Raw genomic sequence first — 23,468 nt, forward strand, 5'->3', positions numbered from 1 at the left:
TAGGTCCCATAGGGACCTATAACACTGCACACACTGATCTTTTACACAGATCACAGGCGTGTATTAACACGCCTGTGATCAGTGTTATCGGCGCTTGACTGCTCCTGCCTGGATCTCAGGCACGGAGCAGTCATTCGCCGATCAGACACCGAGGAGGCAGGTAGGGGCCCTCCCGGTGTCCTGCAAGCTGTTCGGGACGCCGCGATTTCACCGCGGCGGTCCCGAACAGCCCGACTGAGCAGCCGGGTCACTTTCACTTTAGAAGCGGCGGTCAGCTTTGACCGCCGCTTCTAAAGGGTTAATGCCGCACATCGCCACGATCGGCGATGTGTGGTATTAGCCGCGGGTCCCGGCCGTTGATGAGCGCCGGGACCAACGCGATATGATGCGGGATCGCGCCGCGATCCCGCTTCATATCGCGGGAGCCGGCGCAGGACGTAAATATACGTCCTGCGTCGTTAAGGGGTTAAAGCAACATTACATTTTATAACACTTTACAATGGGGAAACAAGTGCAGGGGGCCTTGGGGACACTGGAGGAGGTTGCCTGACAGGACAGCAGGAGCACGAGGTAACACCTCCCGTACTGGATCACCACACTAGTTACTGTGTGCAAGCCAAAGCTACACACTTGTTTCTGTAGTCTAATACAGTTTTAAGGGTAGTGGAGCATATTGTCCTCCTCTCATAAGTGTAACATATACTCACTCAGCTAGTGTATAAGTATGTCAGGCAGAGAAGTGCCAGGATGTGCACAGAGGAGTGGCAGAGGCCTAAATTCATCAGACAGAGGTTGCAGCAGGCTAGGGTCAAGTAGCAGTAGGAGTCGAAAAGAGAGGCCTGAGCTCCTGGTATCAGCTAGCGGTCGTGTCTCGACCAGCAACCCATCTGCCGTCATCGATTGGTTAACTCGGTCATCTACTTTATTACAATTGACATCTGACACCCCCAGTAATCAGTTGTTGGGTTCCTCAGACACAACCCTCAGTTGGCAGGGCCCGGGAGCAGTCCCTGTTCTCCCATTGCCTCTGTCCTATGCCATTCCCTCCCCCACAGAAGTATCGTATGCTGTGGGCTCAGCTCCAATATTTAGTGAGGCGATCTAAAAGAGGACAGTCAGCAGCTACTGCCCAGCCAAGAAGTGGAGGAGACATCCACCGCTTCCTCAGCTTGGCGGGCAAGTAGTGAAGAGGAGAGTGGCGTGGGAGGTGGTGTTGCGAGCCTTCAGGATCCTGAAGCAGACACTGTTGAGGAACCTGAAGAGGACATCAGTGACATGCAGACACAGCTCAATGATGATGAAGCCGATCGCACTTGGGAGCCGGATGCAGAAGGAGCTTCATCATCAAAAGAAGAGGGTTGCAGGTTGTCCGTGAGGCAGCAGCTGAGCCAGCAAGGTGGTAGCATGGATGGCATTCAGCATGGTGGCAGAAGTGGAAAATCTGGAACCAAATGTGCCCGGGGTAGACCACCTGCTTCACGGCAGCCTACCTCCCTGGGGGTAGTGGAACAGGGGTTCCCGGAGTCGGCAGCAGTAGCAGTCAATTAGTGAGGACTTTTGGGGGGGAAATCAGCTACTCGGCGGTGTGGAAGTTTTTCATCAAGCATCCAGAGGATGTTAACCTGGCCACATGCAAGATGTGACGGCAGAAGATCAGTCTGAGTCTGCATATGTTGAAGCACCACGGCCCTGCTTCAACATATGCAGCGTCACCATAAAGCGTCCTGGAAGAACCATGGCTCCGATGCGGTGGTCCAGCCTGCTGCATCACCCAGTGGCACACTGCTCCCTGTTTCAGCCAGCCAAGGCTCCACCACCTCAGCCGAAGGTAGCTGTTTGTCATACCGATCTTATGTCACTCCGGATGCACCTGCTCCTCCTACTTCGAGTCAGTCATTCCGCCAGCAATCCATGTCCAAGAGACAACAGTATGCACCCAGTTATCCAACGGCGCAGAAGCTGAATGTGCTCCTGTCCAAGTTGCTGGTGCTGTAGTCCTTCCCTTTTCAAGTGGTGGACTCTGCACCTTTCAGAGAACCGATGGCTTGTGCCGAGCCGATGTGGAGAGTCCCAAGCTGTCATTTCTTGGTGAAGTACCAGCCCTGCACAATTTTGTGGAACAGAAGTTGGGCCAGTCCTTGAGCCTGTCGGTGTATACCATAGTGCACGGCACTGCCAACGTGTGGAGCTATAACTACGGTCAGGGACAATACATGTCCTTCACGGCCCACTGGGTAAAAGTGGTTCCAGCCCAGCCACAACAGCAACTTGGACAGGTCATGCAGCTTTCGCCTCCACTTTCTCAGGTTGTTGGTCCTATGACAGTGTGTGCCTCCTCATCCTCCATCTTGTCCTCAGCCTCCACTGTACGGACAAGTCTCAGTGCCCCTCCAGAATACCATGTCTGCAGGGTATGGCGGTGTCACACTGTTCTTCACATGGTTTGCCTTGGCAAACGGAGTCACACAGGGGAGAAACTGCTAAAAGTTATTCATCAAGAAACTGAATCATGGCTTACTCCACGAAAACTGGAAATGGGAACCATGGTGACCGACAATGGGAATATCATCCGGTCTGTGCTGCGACAAGGAAGCCTGAGCCATGCGCCCTGCATGGCACACGTGTTCAATCTGGTTGTCAAGTGGTTCCTTAAGTGTTCCCCCCATCTGCAAGATATCCTAAAAATGGGAAGGAAACTTTGCATGCACTTCAACCACTCGTACACCCCAAAGCACACCCTCCTTGAGCTGCAGTGTCAGAACGGTATCCCCCAAAATAGTCTGATTTGCGACGTTTCCACACGTTGGAATTCCACCCTCCATATGTTGGACAGATTTCTTGATGATCCAAGTGGATAGGGGGACTGCCCTGTGTAACTTCAATGTCAACCAGTGGCATATGTGACACCTCGCATTTGCTCAAGCCCTTTTAGGAAGCCACATTATTAGTCAGTCCCCAGGATTACGGGATGAACAATGTCATCCCACTGCTTCATTTCCTATAACACGTGTTAGAAACGATGGCTGGTCAGAGCACTAGAGACGTGGCGCCTACATCTCACGGCCACATGAGCCCTGTGGGGCTGAACTGGAAGAGGAGGTGGAGGGGCACAGTGGAGCACAGTTTAGGTTTCACACAATGTTTTTTTTTTATAGTCATCTCACAGGAGAAGAGAAGCAGGAGCAGCCAGAGGTTTATGAGGAAGGCGAGACAGAGGACCCAGACACACCGTGGCAGTATGCAGTGGAGATCGAGGCAGGGAGTCCCTCCTAATCACTTGCACAAATGGCACAATGCATGCTCACTTGCTTGTGTAGTGACCGCCCAATTGTCACCATTCGACAATGGGATGACTTCTGGTCTCCATCTTATTGGACCTTTGCTACCGGCACAAAATGGGTGCCTTTTTTACACTCACTGAGAGGGGGACAAATTGACCTACTACAGAGACATCCTACGTAGTCAGTTGGCTGATGCCTATGTGCGTCATCGTCCATCCTCTCGCAGGTCTGACTCGGGGGGCCCTCTGCGCTCACCTTCCACTGCCATGGCTGCTGGGGAGGGTTGGGGTGGCAAGAGCAGTACCAGCTCATGAGACCGGGAGCAGGACTTGAACCAGCAGGTGGTGGCATACCTTGACATGCCCATGCCAACACACTTTGAAGATCCGCTGGACTTCTGGGCAGCCAAACTTGATTTGTGGCAGCAACTAGCAGAGTCTGCCCTGGAAAAGCTGTCCTGCTTGGCCAGTAGTGTGCCATCAGAGCGGGTGTTTAGTGCGGCGGGGGCCATAGTAACCCCAAGGAGAACTCGTCTGTCCACGAAAAATGTGAAGAAACTGACCTTTGTGAAGACCAATCAGGCATGGATCAGCCAGGATTTCCACCCACCAATGCCTGATGCATCAGAATAGATTGACCAGGGTGCCACACCAACACTTCACAAATATGGATAGTACAAAACATATTAAAGGTGCTGCTCCCCAGTTACAGACATTCCTCCGCATCAGACCACAAGTAAGTATTGAGGATATGCATTAGCTAAAACTTAACTTTTCTTAGGATAAAATATATGGATGGCAATTTTTTTTATATCTAAGAAAAGGAAAGGTGAGCAAAAAACACCATGTGCCATCTACACCACCAAGTATTGATGAGATGCAAAGACCTCTAAAAGGTAGATGGGAACAACGTATGGTCCATTGTAACCGGTGGGGGTAAAAACTTCCCCTGTAAGGCCCTACTCTCGCAATATTAATTCCCTTCTTGGAAGGTGTTACCTGCCCTAAAAAGGGCAGCCCCACACAGGAACCTCTCCCTATTTCCCTCAACAAACACTGCCATTTCCCAGGGTTTTAGATGGAAATAGATGGAGAGTTTCCTGTGTGGGGCCGCCCTTTTTAGGGCGAGTAACACTTGCCAAGAAGGGAATTAATAGGGCGAGAGTAGGGCCTTACAGGGGAAGTTTTTACAGGGGAATCACCCCCCTTTTCCCATAAAAAAAAACACAGTGTAAATAAAAATAAACATATGTGGTATCACCGCGTGTGGAAATGTCCGAATTATAAAAATATATTGTTAATTAAACCGCACGGTCAATGGCGTACGCGCAAAAAAATTCCAAAGTCCAAAATAGTGCATTTTTGGTCACTTTTTATATCATGAAAAAATGAATAAAATAAAGTCCTATCAATGCAAAAATGGTACCGTTAAAAACTTCAGATCACGGCTCAAACAATGAGCCCTCATACCGCCCCATACACGGAAAAATAAAGTTATAGGGGTCAGAAGATGACAATTTTAAACGTATTAATTTTCCTGCATGAAGTTATGATTTTTTCCAGAAGTACAACAAAATCAAACCTATATAAGTAGGGTATCATTTTAATCGTATGAACCTACAGAATAAAGAGAAGGTGTCATTTTTACCGAAAAATGTACTACGTAGAAACGGAAGCCCCCAAAAGTTACAAAACTGCGTTGTTTTTTTTTTCAATTTTGTCTCACAATGATTTTTTTTTTGTTTCACCGTAGATTTTTGGGCAAAATGACTGATGTCATTACAAAGTAGAATTGGTGGCGCAAAAAATAAGCCCTCATATGGATTTTTAGGTGCAAAATTAAAAGAGTTCTGATTTTTTAAAGGCAAGGAGCAAAAAACAAAAGTGCAAAAACAGAAAAACCCCCGGTCCTTAAGGGGTTAAAATAAAAAAGGTTTCCATCTGAGTACCCCTTTAATGCAGTACAGGTTTACCCTTTTCACGGAATCTAGGCACATGGTTTGTCACATGGTCCAAATAACAGGCACGCTTAGGCAGGTCTCCACCATCATATAGCATAGCCAAAAGATTCCAGCATCAGGATTTAAGACATTTTAACATCTTACAAACCCTGAGCCAATGGAAGTGACTCTCTCTTTTTTCATTTTTGTCTATTGTTATAATTTATTACACTCAGCATAGGAAATGTTGCTAACCGAGTGACTCTGACATGCCTTGTTGGATGTTTGGGTGGCTTGGTGTCTAGCTGTTTTGATTAGTTTGATTTGGTTTGAGCTGCTTAAGGTACCCATACAGTTGCTTAAAGGGGTACTCCCCTGGAAAACATTTTCTTTTAAATAAACGGGTGCCAGAAAGTTACACAGATTTGTAAATTACTTCTATAAAAAATGATTTATCCTTACAGTACTTATCAGCTGCTGTATACAGTGACCCCCAGACCTACGATGGCTTTTGTATGTCGGGGCCATCGCATAAACGGCTATCCGGCAGCGCAGACTGCTTCAGCGGCCACCGGATAACCGTTTACGGTGCCCCGTGTGGTCCCCTGACGATCACTTACCTGTCCTCGGGGCTCCGGCGCGTCCTCTTCGGGATCCCTTGCAACGTCGACGCTCTCCATCGTCGTCATCACGTCGCTGCGCACGCTGTCCCGTCATCCAATAGGAGCGGCGTGCGTAGCGACGTGAAGGAGGCGATGGAGAGCGAGGATGCCGGGTACTCAGCTAGTATTTAATATAATTTAAATAAATAATTTCTATACATATAAGCCAGGTAAGAAGTCCAGAATGGAAGGTAACTCTTGTCACTACATTCTCATGGCATGAAGGACATTTCCAAAAGAATCTGCATGTCATACTGAATAACAGTATTATTTCACTAACACAGCACACTCCCTATGCGTGTTATGGCAAGGCAAAGTGTTCTACCTATTGAAGCTCTCTGTAGCCCGTAAATAGACGTTTTTAATAGCGATTTGCCGCAAATAAATTCGTATCGAACCAAATTTTTTTCCGGAAATTCGGCAAATTGGCCGAATCAAATTTTTCACAGATTCGCTCATCTCTAATTGTAATCATCGGACAGAACACTCTCAAGAGCTTACATTTTATAGTACAGAGGAGACATTGCCCCTATCCAGCAGATGGGCCTCACCTGAGAGCATTCTAACTACTACTCCTGAGAACGTACATTATAATGTGCATCAGACACACTGCTTTTGAGAGCTTACACCAGGGGTCAAGTCCTGGGGAAAAAAAAGTGTGGGAACTCATCACAGATTTCCACTCAAGGACTGGTCCTGCAGCACTTTTGCTATTGTGAACAGAGTTCCTGCTGTGGAAAAAGTGCAGGAACTCCATTCCCATGAGTTCCTGCAGGACTAGGGAAGGGTCACACGAGAGTGCATCTGCATCGTATTTGACGTTGCGGATGTGCTGCCTGCAGTCACACAGCCATGTCAGCGTGAGCTCTCTTCTGTTGCTGCCATAGCTCTGTGAATCCACTCGTGGCTGCCAGTGAGAATTCCCAAGATATGAGCAGACACACAGAGCTACAGCAGCAGCGGCAGGCAGCTCACTCTGACATGGCAGCCACTCCCATGTTACCCTACCATTAAGGACAGTAGACATGCACTAACATACAGTATAAGGGGACCCTTGTAAGTTTGGGGTGACACATGCCATATTTTGTGCTTTCAAGGTGATAAATAGTACAGTTCTGAACTTCACCACAACCTTAAAGCTACACAATCCGTGAACAAGCGACATTTGGAAGGTGATTTTTTTTTTTTTCACAACAACATTTGTAAAATAAGAGAATGTCATGCATTTTGCTACATTTCATCTAACCTTTTCTCACTGCAGAATAGACCTGCTGCCTGCAGTAACAAGTGTTTGGGTGATCATTTGAAGACGCCAACCTATGTTTAGAATCAAAGTGAGAAGTTTAATTTAGATCTGTGTTGCAGTAATCTGAGAAGGTACAGCAAATATCAGTCACAACATGTTAATAAAGCTTGTATGTTGCCTGCCAAATTTACAGAAAACATTGACGTTATATAGAATACAGAAATCAGTCATATACAGGTTATAGCTGGGCCGGAAGAGGCGTCCTCAGTGACGCGAAACTAGTAGCCTATCAGTGGTATGCCCCGTGTCTGAGAGCCTCATCGGCCCTCGCTCCCCACTATGGAATAGTTTTTCCTGTCCTTTGCAGTTTATTGGTTGGAATTAAAGTTTTCATCATGCTGAAGAAACGTTCGGGTGAGTGCGACTTCATTTCGCTCTTCTATATGGTATTTACTTGAAGCTTTCTATACTTCAGAGGTCTGCACCCAAGGACGCAGCTAGCTGCAATTTTATACCTAGAGTCAATAGGAACCTCTCTTATGGGAATACGTGTTGGATAGAGCGGTGCCTGGTTTACCTTTCTACTGCTTGTATATCATTATCATTTACATTGCAGTGTTTTCAGTACCCCACTGAGTGGTTTTATTGGAGTGTCATTGTTTGTTATACCTCGTGTTTTATTTTCAAAATTGTGAGATGAATAAAATGATGAATAAAATTTGTATATTTCTTAATTGGAGTTTGAAGCTCTATTTTTTGCTTGGTGTATATGTATTCATATATGGGGAGATTTATCAAAACCTGTGCAGAGTAAGAGTGGTGAAGTTGCCCATAGCAACCAATCAGATTGCTTCTTTCATTTTCCACAGGCCTCTTTAGAGGCCTGTGGAAAATGAAAGAAGCAATGTGATTGGTTGCTATGGGCAACTGCACCACTCTTCCTCTGCACAGGTTTTGCTAAATGTCCCCCATAGAGCCCTCCAAAAGTATAGGAGGAATTTGTACAGTCCAGACCTGCTATGATGCAAATGCAAAATAGAATATTAAGTAAAGGTCTAATGGGACTATATAAATCAGTCATAATCTAGTGTATTTGATAAGATATGGGGGGGGGGATACTTTAGGCAGCAGTTCTTGATAGGGATGTATTGAATGCACATTGTTGGATATCCATAATGAAATAGAGTAGTCGTCTGAACTTTGCCCATTGACAGTCAGCAAAATAAACTGATCTGGGTGTGATTTTGAATAAAAAGAAATACATTTTGTACTACAGAAGGTACAATCGAAAAAAGAAAAATCAGAGTGGGCAGGGCCCAACTGCTATGATGGGCAGTGTATGGGTATCCAGAAAGACTGAAGCTACAAGGTAGAGGGTGGTGAAAAGTGGTGGCTATATCGGGAAGGGGGTGGTCTTTTGGACCTTATTCAAGATTCTGCATTGTCTCTTGTGTGTGTTCTCTGGGGTTAGGGGCACTAGAGCGCTGCACAGGGGCATAACTTTAGGGGGTGCACTGGGGACCTGGTGCTCAAAGGCACCTCTGCCCCATTAAAAAAAAAAAACTGTAATATAAATGTACACAACAGAAAGGGGCCCTCTTTAAGCTTTTGAAGTTACACCTCTGGCGTTGCACATGGGTTACAGGAATCCTTTGGGTGTATGATCCCTCCTGGTCAAATATCTCTGGGGTTTCTCTTAAGACCCCATATATTCTAGTCACAGCAATAGAGAACTCATCCTTGCTCCCTCTTTCATAGACTCCTATAGGCAGCAGATGTAACCTTACCTCTCAATGAGCTGATAATCTGACTTTAAAGGGGTGGTCCAGGAAAAAACTTTTTTTTATAATTTTTTTTATATCAACTGGCTCCAGAAAGTTAAACAGATTTGTAAATTACTTCTATAAAAAAAATCTTAACCCTTCCAATAATTATCAGCTGCTGAAGTTGAGTAGTTCTTTTCTGTCTGGCAACAGCGCTCTCTGCTGACATCTCTGCTTGTCTCGGGAACTGCACAGAGTAAAAGAGGTTTGCTATGCGGATTTGCTTCTACTCTGGACAGTTCCCGAGACAGGTGTCATCAGAGAGTACTTAGACAAAAAAAGAACAATTCGACTTCAGCAGCTCATAAGTAATGAAAGGATTAAGATTTTTTTTTATAGAAGTAATTTACAAATCTGCTTAGCTTTCTGGAGCCAGTTGATGTATCAAAATTTATTTTTTCCTTTATAACCCCTTTAACTTTGCTTGTACTATTGAGTTATGAAAGAAATATAAAACTATAGTAAAAAGGCAAATAAGACACACTACCAATGAAGAATTCCAATCAATAGATTGACAGGTTTTATTATTTTCTTTCCTTTTTCAGCAGAACATATAAGTGTTGACTCCATAATAACTCATAAGTTACTTTAATAGAATAAAAATGAAATACACCATATTTATTGTAACCATTTTATACCGAGCACAACAGTCAGTCTTACAGGAAGGAGGTTAACTAAGCCGTAATGGAGCGGCAGTACTGAAAACGTGAATGACTTTGCATTAAATAATTCATCCAATGAATGCACATGTTATATACAAATGGTAAAGCAGGATCCTAATTTACATACACAGAACATTTTTAAAAAATAAGGTGTATTTTTCTATTTACAACATATAAAGAATATATTCAACATATTTAATATGGCGTGGCATGATATAAAAAAATCATATATATTTCTTTTACATATACACATATAAGTCACACAAAACAGGAACTGGACTTTTCTGGTTTTCTGGGGGTGGTGGGGGCTGGCAACCATTTTCCCCTAATTAAAGTTGGCAGTATAGCAGGGCTGCTCCAGTCAGATGACCTGATTTTAACCAGTTGGGTGTCCAACATGAAGCTTGTCACTTAACATTTTTCTCTATCCTGTGGGTGGTCAGTTACACACTATTACGGACATAATGCAATTTAGCATTAAGGAGTCACGTGAAATATTCAGTATGTGTTGGGCTGTATACCAGACTTTTGCAGTCTCTTAAAGCGGTACTCTGCCGAAAAAGGATAGGGGTAAGATGTCTGATCACGGGGGTCCCACCGCTGGGGACCGCCGCGATCTCTGGGCCGGCAGGAGCTGTGTCCAGAACATGGAAGCTTGGAGCAGTCACACCTTCTTCCATAGATATGAATGGAGGGGGCATGGCAGCTGTAGTAGCCAGTCATCCGCCATGAAGCGGAGTTCGCTCCTTGCATGGATGACTAGGGTGCCAATGCCGGAGATCGCGGGGGAAAGGGGTTAAGTTGTTTTTCGGCGGAGTACACACTTTAATAACTTATTCCAAACAGAAATGAACATGTCTATACTTTTTGGAGCTCAAGCCCAAGCCTAACCTAAGAGTGGGTTCACATACTACAGTTTTGCAGAGCAGATTCTACATTTAAAAAAAAAATCTACGATAAAAGTGAATTCAATACTTGGGGTTTTTCTAAATTGCTGTGGATTTTAGAGAATGCTTCAGATACTGAAGGATGACCTTCGAGGTTTCCTTGACTATTCCACTTGTAACATTGGAAATCCATAAGAGAATAAGGGCTCATTCACTAAAAGGGAGCTACAGTGGATAACCCATCGGAAGTCGGCTAGTCCGTCAATGGGATCCATCAGGACCTGGCAGTGTCAGCTTGGTGCAGGAAAAAAAAAGCCAAACAGACCCTAAATGGGTCGAAGCACAACAGTGTGAACTTAGGCCTAAATCAGTTCCATTGTTTAAAAAAGCTCTTCTTACCATTTCAAATGGCTGTAATATGGCTGCATTGGAGTCTCCATATAAGAAATCTAGATATGGAATCTAGATCATTACAGCACCGCATGATGATCTACGTCTAGTTCAACAGAACCACGGAGAAAGAAGGGGAGTGTTATGTCCTACTACCATTACGGTATGTGAACATACACTAAACCCCATTTCAGATGCACTAAACATTTTATGACTGCATTGTGCACAATTACATTTCTTTTATTACAATATAACAAACAAGCCAAATGTTACTAGTGAACAATTTCCGCTAGTTTATTTTGGAAAGTTTATTTTTGTTCAGATCATCCGTGTCTTTACTCCTCCTGTACTTTCACTGTTCTTGAGATGTGTCTGAAGAACTCTAAAGTGGTTACAGATGGTGTTGTTCTTAGATGGGGGTCACAATATTTAACACTCGCCTTACACTGCCGGAACCAACTGTCTTGTTTTTTGTTTCATAATTAATTTTCTAGAGAACCAATATAACACAGAACACAGAAATGTAACATTTAACACGTGTGAACACTGAACAGGCTTCTGAACTTAACATAACATTGAGGAGGTGCTACAAGTACAATGTATGCAATTTGAATTCAGTAAAACATCCCAGACTATGTAGAACTAATTCTGTTTTATTCAATAATGGGGTTAGAAACAAAGAAACATAGAATGTGTTGGCTTAGTCTGGAAAAACCACTGTGACAACCATCTGTCTGCCTTTATGGTATGGAGTACCCCGTATAACAACAGTCTGGCTGTATAGTATGGAGTACCCCCTATAACAACAGTCTGGCTGTATAGTATGGAGTACCCCCTATAACAACAGTCTGGCTGTATAGTATGGAGTACCCCCTATAACAACAGTCTGGCTGTATAGTATGAAGTACCCCCTATAACAACAGTCTGGCTGTATAGTATGGAGTACCCCCTATAACAACAGTCTGGCTGTATAGTATGGAGTACCCCCTATAACAACAGTCTGGCTGTATAGTATGGAGGATTCCCTATAACAGTCTGGCTGTGTAGTATGGAGTACCCCCTATAACAACAGTCTGGCTGTATAGTATGGAGTACCCCCTATAACAACAGTCTGGCTGTATAGTATGGAGTACCCCCTATAACAAAAGTCTGGCTGTATAGTATGGAGTACCCCCTATAACAACCGTCTGGCTGTATAGTATGGAGTACCCCCTATAACAGTCTGGCTGTATAGTATGGAGTACCCCCTATAACAACAGTCTGGCTGTATAGTATGGAGTACCCCCTATAACAGTCTGGCTGTATAGTATGGAGGATTCCCTATAACAGTCTGGCTGTATAGTATGGAGGATTCCCTATAACAGTCTGGCTGTATAGTATGGAGTACCCCCTATAACAACAGTCTGGCTGTATAGTATGGAGTGTGCACTATAACAATTTGGCTGTATTGTAAGAAGAACCCCCATAACACAGTCTGGCTGTATAGTATGAAGGACTCCCAGAAACAACCATCGTATTGTATAGTATGAAGGCCAGTTAACTAACATCAGTCTAAAAAGTTCCATTGTGGGTAAATGAAACAATAAAAATCCCATCTATTGTAACCTACTGTGGAGTTGATGTTCAAATTTGCATGTGAAAAAAAAATAATTATATCTATGTATACCACAATAGATTCAACTGGATGAAACATATACACAGCCGTGCCAATGTACTGGTTTTGATGTGGATTATGAACACTTGATCTGATTCAATCTTGATCTGATTCTAAGAGCTAGAAAAACACCATAAAATGCTTCTAAAGGCATAGAAACTGTGGGAAAATGCAGCTGGCACCAGTAAGCTGGCACGCTGGATGTGTTATTCCTTCAGGACTTGGCTGAGTTTGCTTGTTAACACCTATTTATCGAGCGAGAATGCACAGGTGAAAAGAGTCCTTTCTGCCAATTACATCTCAGAGACAGAATAAAACTGTCAGGCAGATCGGTCATCCAAGAGGATGGTGTGTTGTAAGTTTGAAGTGGGGGAGGGGGGGGGGTCAATTTAAGGGGTCTTTTATTGGATGCCTATACAGGAGGCCATGTATAGAAAGGTTATTTTGCCATTAAAAATGTTTAAAATGTTTAACAAACATGTCTAATTTGTGGAAAATATGTATAAAAGTTACAGAGATTAAAGGGTCACTCCACCCCTAGACATCTCACCCCCCCCCCCATCCAAAAGATAGGGGATAAGATGTCTAATTGCAGGGGTCCCACCACTGGGGACCCCTGAGATCTTCCTGCTGCACCCAGCGTTTGTTTAGAGTGTCGGGTGCAGCGCCGGAGGCTCGTGACATCATGACCATGCCCCCTCAATGCAAGTCTATGGGAGGGGGCGTGATGAACATCACACCCCCTCCCATAAACTTGCATTGAGGGGGCGTGACCATGACCATGACATCACGAGCCTCTGCCCCGCATCACCAGTCATCCGGCACAGAGCGAAGTTCGCTCAGTGCATTGGATGTCTTGGGTGCTGCAGCCGAGATCACAGGGGTCCCCAGCAGTGGGACCCCTGCGATCAGACATCTTATCCCCTATCCTTTGGATAGGGGGATAAGATGTTTAGAGGCGGAGTACCCCTTTAAGCATAGTGTCTCTACAACTGGTACAGCTAAAAGGAAAGAAGAGACATCTGGAGATGCAGCCTGATAGGTCTTCGTCAGTTTTTTAAAATATTTTTTTTTATATACAGAAGACTGACCCATCCAGATGAGCACATTCCCTCCGACAATCTATTGTGTACAGAATCTAAGAGTAATAAGGTCAATAAAACACTCCTTGTCCAACAATACACAATAAGGCTGGGGCTCCGTAGGGATTTAACATTGACCGGAATAATGTTACCAAAGATCGCCATGTCCCTCTGCATGAATTGTGCTGTGTCCCAGCAAAGCAAATGGGGGCAAAAGTGTCTTAAGCTACTCAAGAAATTTACTGCACATGTAACCATGTATGGCAGCTACTGTATCTGCTGTAAATTTTTGAAATGGCTGCAGCTGGTAGAGCCTTTTTGTGCAACATAATAGGGGGCCAGTATATTGTGCAGCCTAAAGATTCAACAAGATAGGTCTTCTTCAATTCAAGCTGAGACAGTTGTAGTCATCCTTTGCTGTACACCTCAATGAAGACATTGAAGGATACAGATATGGTGGTCCCTGCACCGGTTACATACAGTGGCATTCAGTTCCATGGGCGCTGTATACAAGAAGGGTGGGGATTTTTAACAATAGATGAATAAGAGAATGGTATGAAAAGGTAAATTCTTGACCACCCTTTTAAAACAGAAGATAAATGGGTCATGGTAAATGATCATAAGTTTAAAAAAAAAAGTCTAAATTTTACATAAAAATGGCCAAGACCATAACCACCTCTTCATAGGAATATGCCTATTTTTTTTTTTCTTTACATAACCATTCCCCATTAAATATTATTGCATTGTATTACATATTCTTTTATGTTTGTAGTTGTGGAATAATTATACTAGAAAAACATGAAACAAACGTGTCAAGTGTAAGCACGTGGTACTTTCTTTGGTGGTCCTTTAAATTTTGCTCCCAACTGTTTTGTATTAGGTTCGTTCAGTCTCCTTCATTGAGGTTGCACTTAAAAATATAGGATGTGAAAAGACACTGGCTTTCTTTTATGCGCTGAGCCATTCATCTCATGTCCATTCACACTTTTACAATTTTGTTCAGCTTCTTAACAATGGATTAGTCACAGACCACATTTCTGGGCCATTACACTTGTCTTGGCCAGAGTGTTTCCACCTCCCAGCAGCCAGAGGATAATACTTTAGTTGCTCCCCAAGCAACACGTTATAACTGATGTGTAAAAGTGCTTTCTTTGTGGAGGACTGACCTACGTCCTAACAAGCTATCAATTCAATCAGTCGACAAAGTTCACTTTGTATGTCAACTGGTGTCCATTGTCCCAGGCGTATAGTACTTTTTCTTTGGGGTTATAGTCAATCTGTGTAGTAAAGGCATACTCATTGATGAAAGGCAACTTTGGATCTGCCTCAGTATCTGTGTGAGTGTCGTAGGCATAAGAGATCTGTCCTTCTTTTTGGTTGTAGACATCCACCGCATACAGGATGCCACATATTATAAAACAGTTTCCATAGGAATTACGCTTCAGGCCAGTCTTCCATGTAGTCTCCTTCTTTACAGATAAGTCATTGGGGTCAAGTTTGCTGATGACAATGACTTCTTGCTGAGAGTAATCATAGTCAACGGATGGGTAAATAACCCAAAGGCCGCTTTCATCTACAGCAAAGTCAATATCTGAGTGGCCTCTCCATTTCCATGGTGTGGTATCTTCATAGACAACATCATGCAGAAGAGTCCAGGCTGCTACAAAGCGCTGCTTCAAGTCATACTTGATGATATTTTTAGTAAATGCTCTGTTGTAATAGAAGGCTCCTTGAAACACCACATGCCCTGTCCCGATCCAGTTGTAAGGGACCTTATACAGATTACTCCAGCGACCTGAAAAATATAAGTTCATTGTAAATTAAATCTTCACAACTGTAGTGACATCTTACAAAAGCATGTCATCTTAGACAAGATTTGGGTTCTATTGGTATATTATCTAAAAATAATTTTAGATGTTTAAAGTAAAAGAAGATGTTGGTCTGGATTGACCAAATAAGCCATCCTGAAGACAAAACCTTGTGAACGTGATGTCCAAGGTTTCCATTGTAAATGGTCAGTCGTAACTACACTGCTCAAAAAAATAAAGGGAACACTAAGATAACACATCCTAGGATCTGAATGAATGAACTAATTGTATGAAATACTTCTGTCTTTACATAGTTGAATGTGCTGAGAAAAAAAAATCACCCAAAAATTATCAATGGAAATCAAATTTATCAACCCTTGGAGGTCTGGATATGGAGTCACACTCAAAATCAAAGTGGAAAACCACACTCCAGGCTGATCCAACTTTGATGTAATGTCCTTAAAACAGGTCAAAATGACGCTCAGTAGTGTGTGTGGCCTCCACGTTCCCATATGACCTCCCTACAATGCCTGGGCATGCTGCTGATGAGATGGTCTCCTGAGGGATGTCCTCCCAGACCTGGACTAAAGCATCCGCCAACTCCTGGACAGTCTGTGGTGCAACGTGGCGTTGGTGGATGGAGCGAGACACGATGTCCCAGATGTGCTCAATCGGATTCAGGTCTGGGTAACAGGCAGACCTGTCCATAGCATCAATGCCTTCCTCTTGCAGGAACTGCTGACCCACTCCAGCCACATGAGGTCTTGTATTGTTTTGCATTAGGAGGAACCCTGGGCCAACCGCACCAGCATATGGTTTCATGAGGGTTTTGAGGATCTCATCTCGGTACCTAATGGCAGTCAGGCTACCTCTGGCAAGCACATGGAGAGCTGTGTGGCCCCCAAAGAAATGCCACCCCACACCATTACTGACCCATCTCCAAACCGTTCATGCTGGAGGATGTTGCAGGCAGCAGATTGTTCTCCCCGGCGTCTCCAGACTCTGTCACGTCTGTCACATGTGCTCAGTGTGAACCTGCTTTCATCTCTGAAGAGCACAGGGTGCCAGTGGCGAATTTGCCAATCTTGGTGTCCTCTGGCAAATCCCAAACGTCCTGTATGGTGTTAGGCTGTAAGCACAACCTCCACCTGTGGACGTCGGGCCCTCATACCACCCCATGGAGTCTGTTTCTGACCGTTTGAGTGGACACATGCACATTTGTGACCTGCTGGAGGTCATTTTGCAGGGCTTTGTCAGAGCTCCTCCTTGCACAAAGGCGGAGGTAGCAGTCCTGCTGCAGGGTTGTTACCCTCCAAGGCCTCCTCCACGTCTCCTGATGTACTGGCCTGTCTCCTGGTAGCGCCTCCATGCTCTGGACACTACGCTGACAGACACAGCAAACCTTCGTGCCACAACTCGCATTGATGTGCCATCCTGGATGAGCTGCACTAACTGAGCCACTTGTGTGGGTTGTAGACTCCGCCTCATTCTACCACTCAAGTGAAACCCCACCAGCATTCAAAATGGACCAAAACATCAGCCAGGAAGCATAGGAACTGAGAAGTGGTCTGTGGTCACCACCTGCAGAACCATTCCTTTATTGGGGGGTGTCTTGCTAATTGCCTATAATTTCCACCTGTTGTCTGTTCCATTTGCACAACAGCATGTGAAATGGATTGTCAATCAGTGTTGCTTCCTGAGTGGACAGTGGGATTTCACAGAAGTGTCATTGACTTGGAGTTACATTGTGTTGTTTAAGTGTTCCCTTAATTTTTTTGAGTGAGCAGTGTATAAAGCCATATCAATAAAAGTGCTGCAAAATGACGGATTCCCTACCTTGTTTGAAATTATCAAGATTTCTGAACTCCACAAGGTTGTTTCCATAGTAATAATTTGTTACATAGATTCTCTCATCCTTTGCTGCTGGGTCTTTCATCCAAGCTCCTTCATTGCGACCATAACTGTGATATTTTTTGGGTGCCTCGACTGATGCAATGGTACCTTCACACTCTCCTTCTCTGACTGAGGAATAAAAAATAAAAAAATCACATTACTAAGAAAGATCATACATGACATAATTTCCATCATACTTCCTTACCTTTTCAATCCCATTCTTAGTATTCCTCTGTGCTCTCTCCTACCCTATCAGACACAGCTATCAGACAGGCGAGAGCACAGATGAGTACTATCAGACAGGAGAGAGCACAGAGGAGTGCTATCAGACAGGAGAGAGCACAGAGGAGTGCTATCAGACAGGAGAGAGCACAGAGGAGTGCTGACAGGAGAGAGCACAGAGGAGTGCTATCAGACAGGAGAGAGCACAGAGGAGTGCTATCAGACAGGAGAGAGCACAGAGGAGTGCTATCAGACAGGAGAGAGCACAGAGGAGTGCTATCAGACAGGAGAGAGCACAGAGGAGTGCTATCAGACAGGAGAAAGCACAGAGGAGTGCTATCAGACAGGAGAAAGCACAGAGGAGTGCTATCAGACAGGAGAGAGCACAGAGGAGTCCTATCAGACAGGAGAGAGCACAGAGGAGTCCTATCAGACAGGAGAGAGCACAGAGGAGTCCTATCAGACAGGAGAGAGCACAGAGGAGTCCTATCAGACAGGAGAGAGCACAGAGGAGTACTATGAGACAGGAGAGAGCACAGAGGAGTGCTATCAGACAGGAGAGAGCACAGAAGAATTCTATCAGACAGGAGAGAGCACAGAGAAGTGCTCGCCCACCCTCACTTACTGCACCTTGTCCATGCCTGTACTTCAGCATGAACAAAGCCATGATTTTATAAGCCATGATTTCTATAAAAAGGAAATAAAATGTTCTTATGAAGTATATTAGAAAGGTTAATGTTTTTCCAAGATGTACAACATTTAGAATGTTTTTGTGAATGACAGTGCCCATTGAAGTTTTCATGCTTTGGTTTCTCATTGTGGTCCTTCAAACTAGAATTGCGAACCTTGACAACGTATACACATATGGGGGGACATGTATCAAAGATTTTACCCCTGTTTTGTGTGTATTTTTTGCGCAAAATTTTGCGCAAGCCCTTTTTTTTGCGCATTTTTTTGCGCACGTTTTGGTAGAGCATGTCCTCCAGATGTGGCTGAATCAGGGTACCTTGGAGTGACATCTATAGTACACATGGATTTATTACCTGCGTTCTTTTCCTTAGCACCAAAAATTTTGACGCAAGTGCGTCTTTTTCCCCATAAATATAAGCCAACTTTAACTGCACGTAGCAATCCTTTCTATTTCTGAAGGAAAGTTCTACTAAGGAACCACCAGAATGTTATAACTTTCCGATCTCAATTCCTCATTTGGTTTACTTTATATTTTTACTCCTTGGTTATTCCAAAGCACTTTTAAAATAATTTGCATATAGAATATTTGTTTCCAGTTCAGTTATTCATTAGATCACTTGGATATTGTTATTTTATGATCCAACAATTTAATACATTTACATAGGAAATGTTTGATATCTTACTTATTGAACAAGCTCCGTCACATTCAAATAGCTTTGTAATCCACTTAACCCTGTAGATCATTCTCCTTTTATTTTTACAATTTACTGCTTTCCATTATACTTTTCCCCAGCGCCCGGTAAGATGGTGGCTATCACTGATAGCCAGCCATCTTACCATGTGACCACCCCCATGCGTCATCCCCACCGCCGCCCCCCCCCCCCCCCCCCCAGCGATCGCTGCTATCAGCTAGTCAAATCTAACTAGCTGATAGCAGCGTTTCGCTATGAGAATACTTAGCAGCGCGGTGTGTGAGTCCAGATCACGGGGATCGGGACACACACCGCTCTGCTAAGTGTCCCTGACCCGTCCCCAAGCGTCACTTACCCGGCCATGCGGTGTCATGAGCAGTCCCGGTGCGAGCGGCGTCCTCCAGGCGGTCCCGGGGGTGGTGCTTCCCGGCGGTGAGTTTGCAGCAGGGCGGCATCTTTATTGGCAGCAGTGAGATCGCCGTAAAGCGATCTCACTGCTGCCTCTGGGAGTTTCAAAACTGCAACTCCCAGCATGCCCAGACAGCCTTTGGCTTTCTGGGCATGCTGGGAGTTGTAATTTTGCAACATCTGGAGGGCCACAGTTTGGAGACCACTGTATAATGGTCTCCAATCTGTGCTCTTCCAGATGTTCCAAAATTACAAATCTCAGCATGCACACTCTGTCGAGGCATGCTGGGAGTTGTAGTTCTGTAACATCTGGAAGACCATAGATTGGAGACCATTATACAGTGGTCTACAAACTGTGGACCTCCAGCTGTTGCAAAACTACAACTCCCAGCATGCCCAGACTGCCCAAGCATGCTGGGAGTTGTAGTTCGTCAACATCTGACCCTTCAGATATTGCCGAAATACAACTTCCAGCATGTCTGGCCATGCTGGGAATTATAGTTTTGCAACAGCTGGAGGCACACTAGTTGGGAGACATTGTTCGTTTCCTAACTCTTTTTCCCAACCCGTGTGCCTACTGTTTCCAAAATGGAGCCCCCAGCTGTTGCAAAACAACAACTCCCAGTATTGCCGGACAGCCATTGACTGTCCAGGCATGTTGGGAGTTTTGCAACAGCTGGAGGCACCCTGTTTGGGAAACACTGGCATAGAATACCCCTATGTCCACCCCTATGCAAAACCCTAATTTAGGCCTCAAATGCGCATGGCGCTCTCACTTTGGAGCCCTGTCGTATTTCAAGGCAACATTTTAGGGTCACATATGGGGTATCGCCGTACTCGGGAGAAATTGCCTTACAGATTTTGGGGGGCTTTTTCTCCTTTTACCCATTATGAAAAGGAACAGTTGGAGTCTACACCAGTATGTTAGTGTATAAAAATAAAATTATTTACACTGACATGCTGGTGTTGCCGCATACTTTAGAGGTGAATGGGAAAAAAGATCCCCATTTTTTGGGACACAATTTAGCCGTAGAGTACGGAGATACCACATATGTGGGCGCAAAGTGCTCTGCGGGCGCACAACAAGGCCCATAAGGTAGAGTGCACCATGTACATTTGAGGTGATTTGCACAGGGGGGTCACAGATGTTAAATGAAGAATAAGGACATTGGTATAATTGATGTGTTATAATTGGGTGCAAAAAGTGGTATTATTGTGAGATTAAAAAAAAAATTCTAAAACTAATAACGAAGACACATTTACTGTTTAGGTGCAGATACGCTGCAGACAAAGCTCCTACTAAATAGAGCTGCGGTGTAAATTTATGCTCTAAATTTAAACGCAATTCAAGAAAGTAGCTGCACAAGAATGATAAATTTAACGCAGCTGCGCCAAATTTAGACAACAGGCAGAGGGGTAAAAAACTTCCATTATACACTGGAAATGATACATGTCCCCCATGGAGGCTACGTAGTTCTCCTTTAATAAAACCATTTATCTGTAACAAGCTGTGATTCATTACATAAGCAGGTGCCAGATTCCCAACTATCAGGATAGGCCATTTGCAGAGAGTCCCATTAACACAAAACAGACCTGGAACTATATAGCATATGATATAGGTTCATACGGATGCAAAGTAGAAGTCTATATAAGGGAGCAATAAGATGTTGATGTTCTTAATCCCCTATGGACAATGTTCCAATCAGAAATGTTGAAAGCTCACAGATTATTTGATATAAACTGCTGCGCTACAGAACACAAGAGGCCTGCAAGCCATTTTTTTTTTAGACTGGAAATATCACTTTCTTCTAATCATTCACATAAGTCAGATACAAGATAGACGTTTCCCTTTACAGCTGGCATGTTTCTCCAGAATTCTTGAAGATTGTGGGATTAAATCATCATAAACTGTTCTATAGAACGTTATCCAAGAACTGACATATGACATATTCTATTATAATCCTTTTCCATTTGCAATTCATTTCCTTACAGCAAAAAAAGGGTAATTTCCAAAACAGTATATGTTCTGAGGAAAAAAATGCTGTAAATATGCATTTCCTAAGATTGATTTCGCATGTCGGCAACACAGCTACTTTTTAGGGTCCATGAGGGACATTTATCATTGTTGTCTTTAGAAAGTGTGTTTTGAAGTCATTGATTTTTGCTTTGGTTTTGCTAATTAGCAACATCTTTACCATACTACTGCACAGGGGCTGATAAATTTGGCGCACGTAAGAAAAAAACCACAACAACACTGTATAATTACAGTGGTCCCTCAACATACGATGGTAATCCGTTCCAAATGGACCATCGTTTGTTGAAACCATCGTATGTTGGTGGATCCGTGCAATGTAAAGTATAGGACAGTGGTCTACAACCTGCGGACCTCCAGATGTTGCAAAACTACAACACCCAGCATGCCCGGACAGCCAACGGCTGTCCGGGCATGCTGGGAGTTGTAGTTTTGCAACATCTGGAGGTCCGTAGGTTGAAGACCACTGGCATAAGGAAGTTGTACTCACCTGTCCCCGCTGTTCCGCCTTCCATCGCTGTCCCCGACGCTCTAGCAAGGCCTCTGCTTCCCCAGCATCCTCGATCTCTGTCGCCCCCATCACGTCACTACGCACGCCGCTCCTATTGGATGACGGGACGGCGTGCGCAGCGACGTGATGGAGAGCGCCGACGATGCAGGGGTTCCCGAAGAGGACGCGCCGGAGCCCCGAGGATAGGTAAGTGATCGTCAGCGGACCACACGGAGCACCGTAAACGGCTATCCGGAGGCAGCTGAAGCAGTCTGCGCTGCCAGATAGCTGTTTATGCGATGGCCCCGACATACAAAAGCATTGTATGTTGATGCTGCCTTCAACATGCAATGGCCTCTGAGAGGCCATAGTATGTTGAAATGATCGTATGTCGGGGCCATCGTAGGTCGGGGGGGTCACTGTACTAGTTTTGTGGTGTTTGAGACCTTTCATGCAACATTTGCATTTCATAAATCCATTAAATCCATTACCACTGCAAGTAGAAAATGCTCAATGACTTGAACAATTTTGCTTTGGGTGGATCACAGTCCAAAATTTGCATAAAAAAAAAAAATTGCCTAAGCACACATGCAACAAATAAAAAGGACAAATGTAAGCAGGAAAAGCTCTAAATACAATTATATATCTTTGGGACTCTATTGAACGGCATTTAGATCCCATAGCTCTCTATGGTGTTTATAGCAAATGAAGGGTCTTCCAGCTGTAATATGGATAAAACAATGTGACCGTTTTACAGCATAGCTCGAAATTAATAAAGTTCTAAAATAAAAAATGTTCCTGTTATTTCCTTGAAATGACAAAGTTACTAACTCCTACCCAACAGGCGGAAACTTGCATTGACAGCGAGATCGGCAGTGTCAGACAGGATGGTTGGGTTGCCAAGGGAACTGTATGATGCCCGACGTGGCTCTTGAAGCAGCTTTGATCAGTAACCAGACCACCCTGTTTGCAACTGCATCTTCAGTCACGAATTGCAAATTTTCTCAGGAGATGCAACCATTTTTACTTAATGCAAAAATTTATTTTGTTGTACCATTAAAAAAAATTTAATTAAATAAAAAAAAACTGTGTTAAACAGGCACTGCCAGATTCTAAATTTTTTTATATGTGTTACATCTTGAACATTAACCTTTTTAATATACTTCATACATTTTTTTTTTTTTTTTATCTCCTTTTAATAGAAATCATAGCTGACCAATAGGGGTCACCAGAACATCCAGAGGCTGTCCGGCTGTAGCATCTTCTATGTCCCACCTGGAGCACAGACATGGACAAAGTCCAGTAAGTGAGGGCCGGACTAGTACTCCTCTGTGCTCACTCATGTCCAGTCTATCAGACTGCAGCATAAAAACAGAGAGAAGGAGGTTACAGAGAAGCCTGTAGTGATTGGATGAAGTGACCCAGCACAGCAGAATCAGGGAGGAAGTGAATGCATGGCGAGTGAAGGCAGGCTCAGTGCTTGCCCGGGATATGCCCCGTCCTGAGCAGTGGATGTTAGAATGAGTGAGCAGCAGAACAGAGGGATTTGTGAGCCAAATACAGAAGCTAGACACATAAAAAAAGACATGTAAAGAATCTGCATGACC

General features: G+C 44.1%; 1 protein-coding gene and 1 long non-coding RNA gene across 5 annotated transcripts in view; one reads left to right on the top strand and one right to left on the bottom strand.

Annotated features, from left to right (window-relative positions):
* Window positions 1-23,468, top strand: part of LOC130291355 (uncharacterized) — a 68,730-nt gene that overhangs the window by 22,071 nt on the left and 23,191 nt on the right. For all 4 annotated transcript variants that reach the window (XR_008847903.1, XR_008847905.1, XR_008847902.1 and 1 more), the window contains 2 exons: window positions 7,144-7,259; window positions 23,064-23,163. This is a non-coding gene — a long non-coding RNA (uncharacterized LOC130291355). The remainder of the gene's footprint in view (window positions 1-7,143; window positions 7,260-23,063; window positions 23,164-23,468) is intronic.
* Window positions 9,449-23,468, bottom strand: part of OLFML2A (olfactomedin like 2A) — a 109,771-nt gene continuing 95,751 nt past the window's right edge. Inside the window, exons 7-8 of the mRNA XM_056540025.1 lie at window positions 17,271-17,456; window positions 9,449-15,421 (exon numbers count right to left, since the gene is read on the bottom strand). Of these exons, the coding sequence (XP_056396000.1) occupies window positions 14,820-15,421; window positions 17,271-17,456 (788 nt within the window). The 3' untranslated portion in view covers window positions 9,449-14,819. The remainder of the gene's footprint in view (window positions 15,422-17,270; window positions 17,457-23,468) is intronic.

This window comes from Hyla sarda, chromosome 9 (genome assembly GCF_029499605.1).
Source record: "Hyla sarda isolate aHylSar1 chromosome 9, aHylSar1.hap1, whole genome shotgun sequence".
Taxonomy (NCBI): domain Eukaryota; kingdom Metazoa; phylum Chordata; class Amphibia; order Anura; family Hylidae; genus Hyla; species Hyla sarda.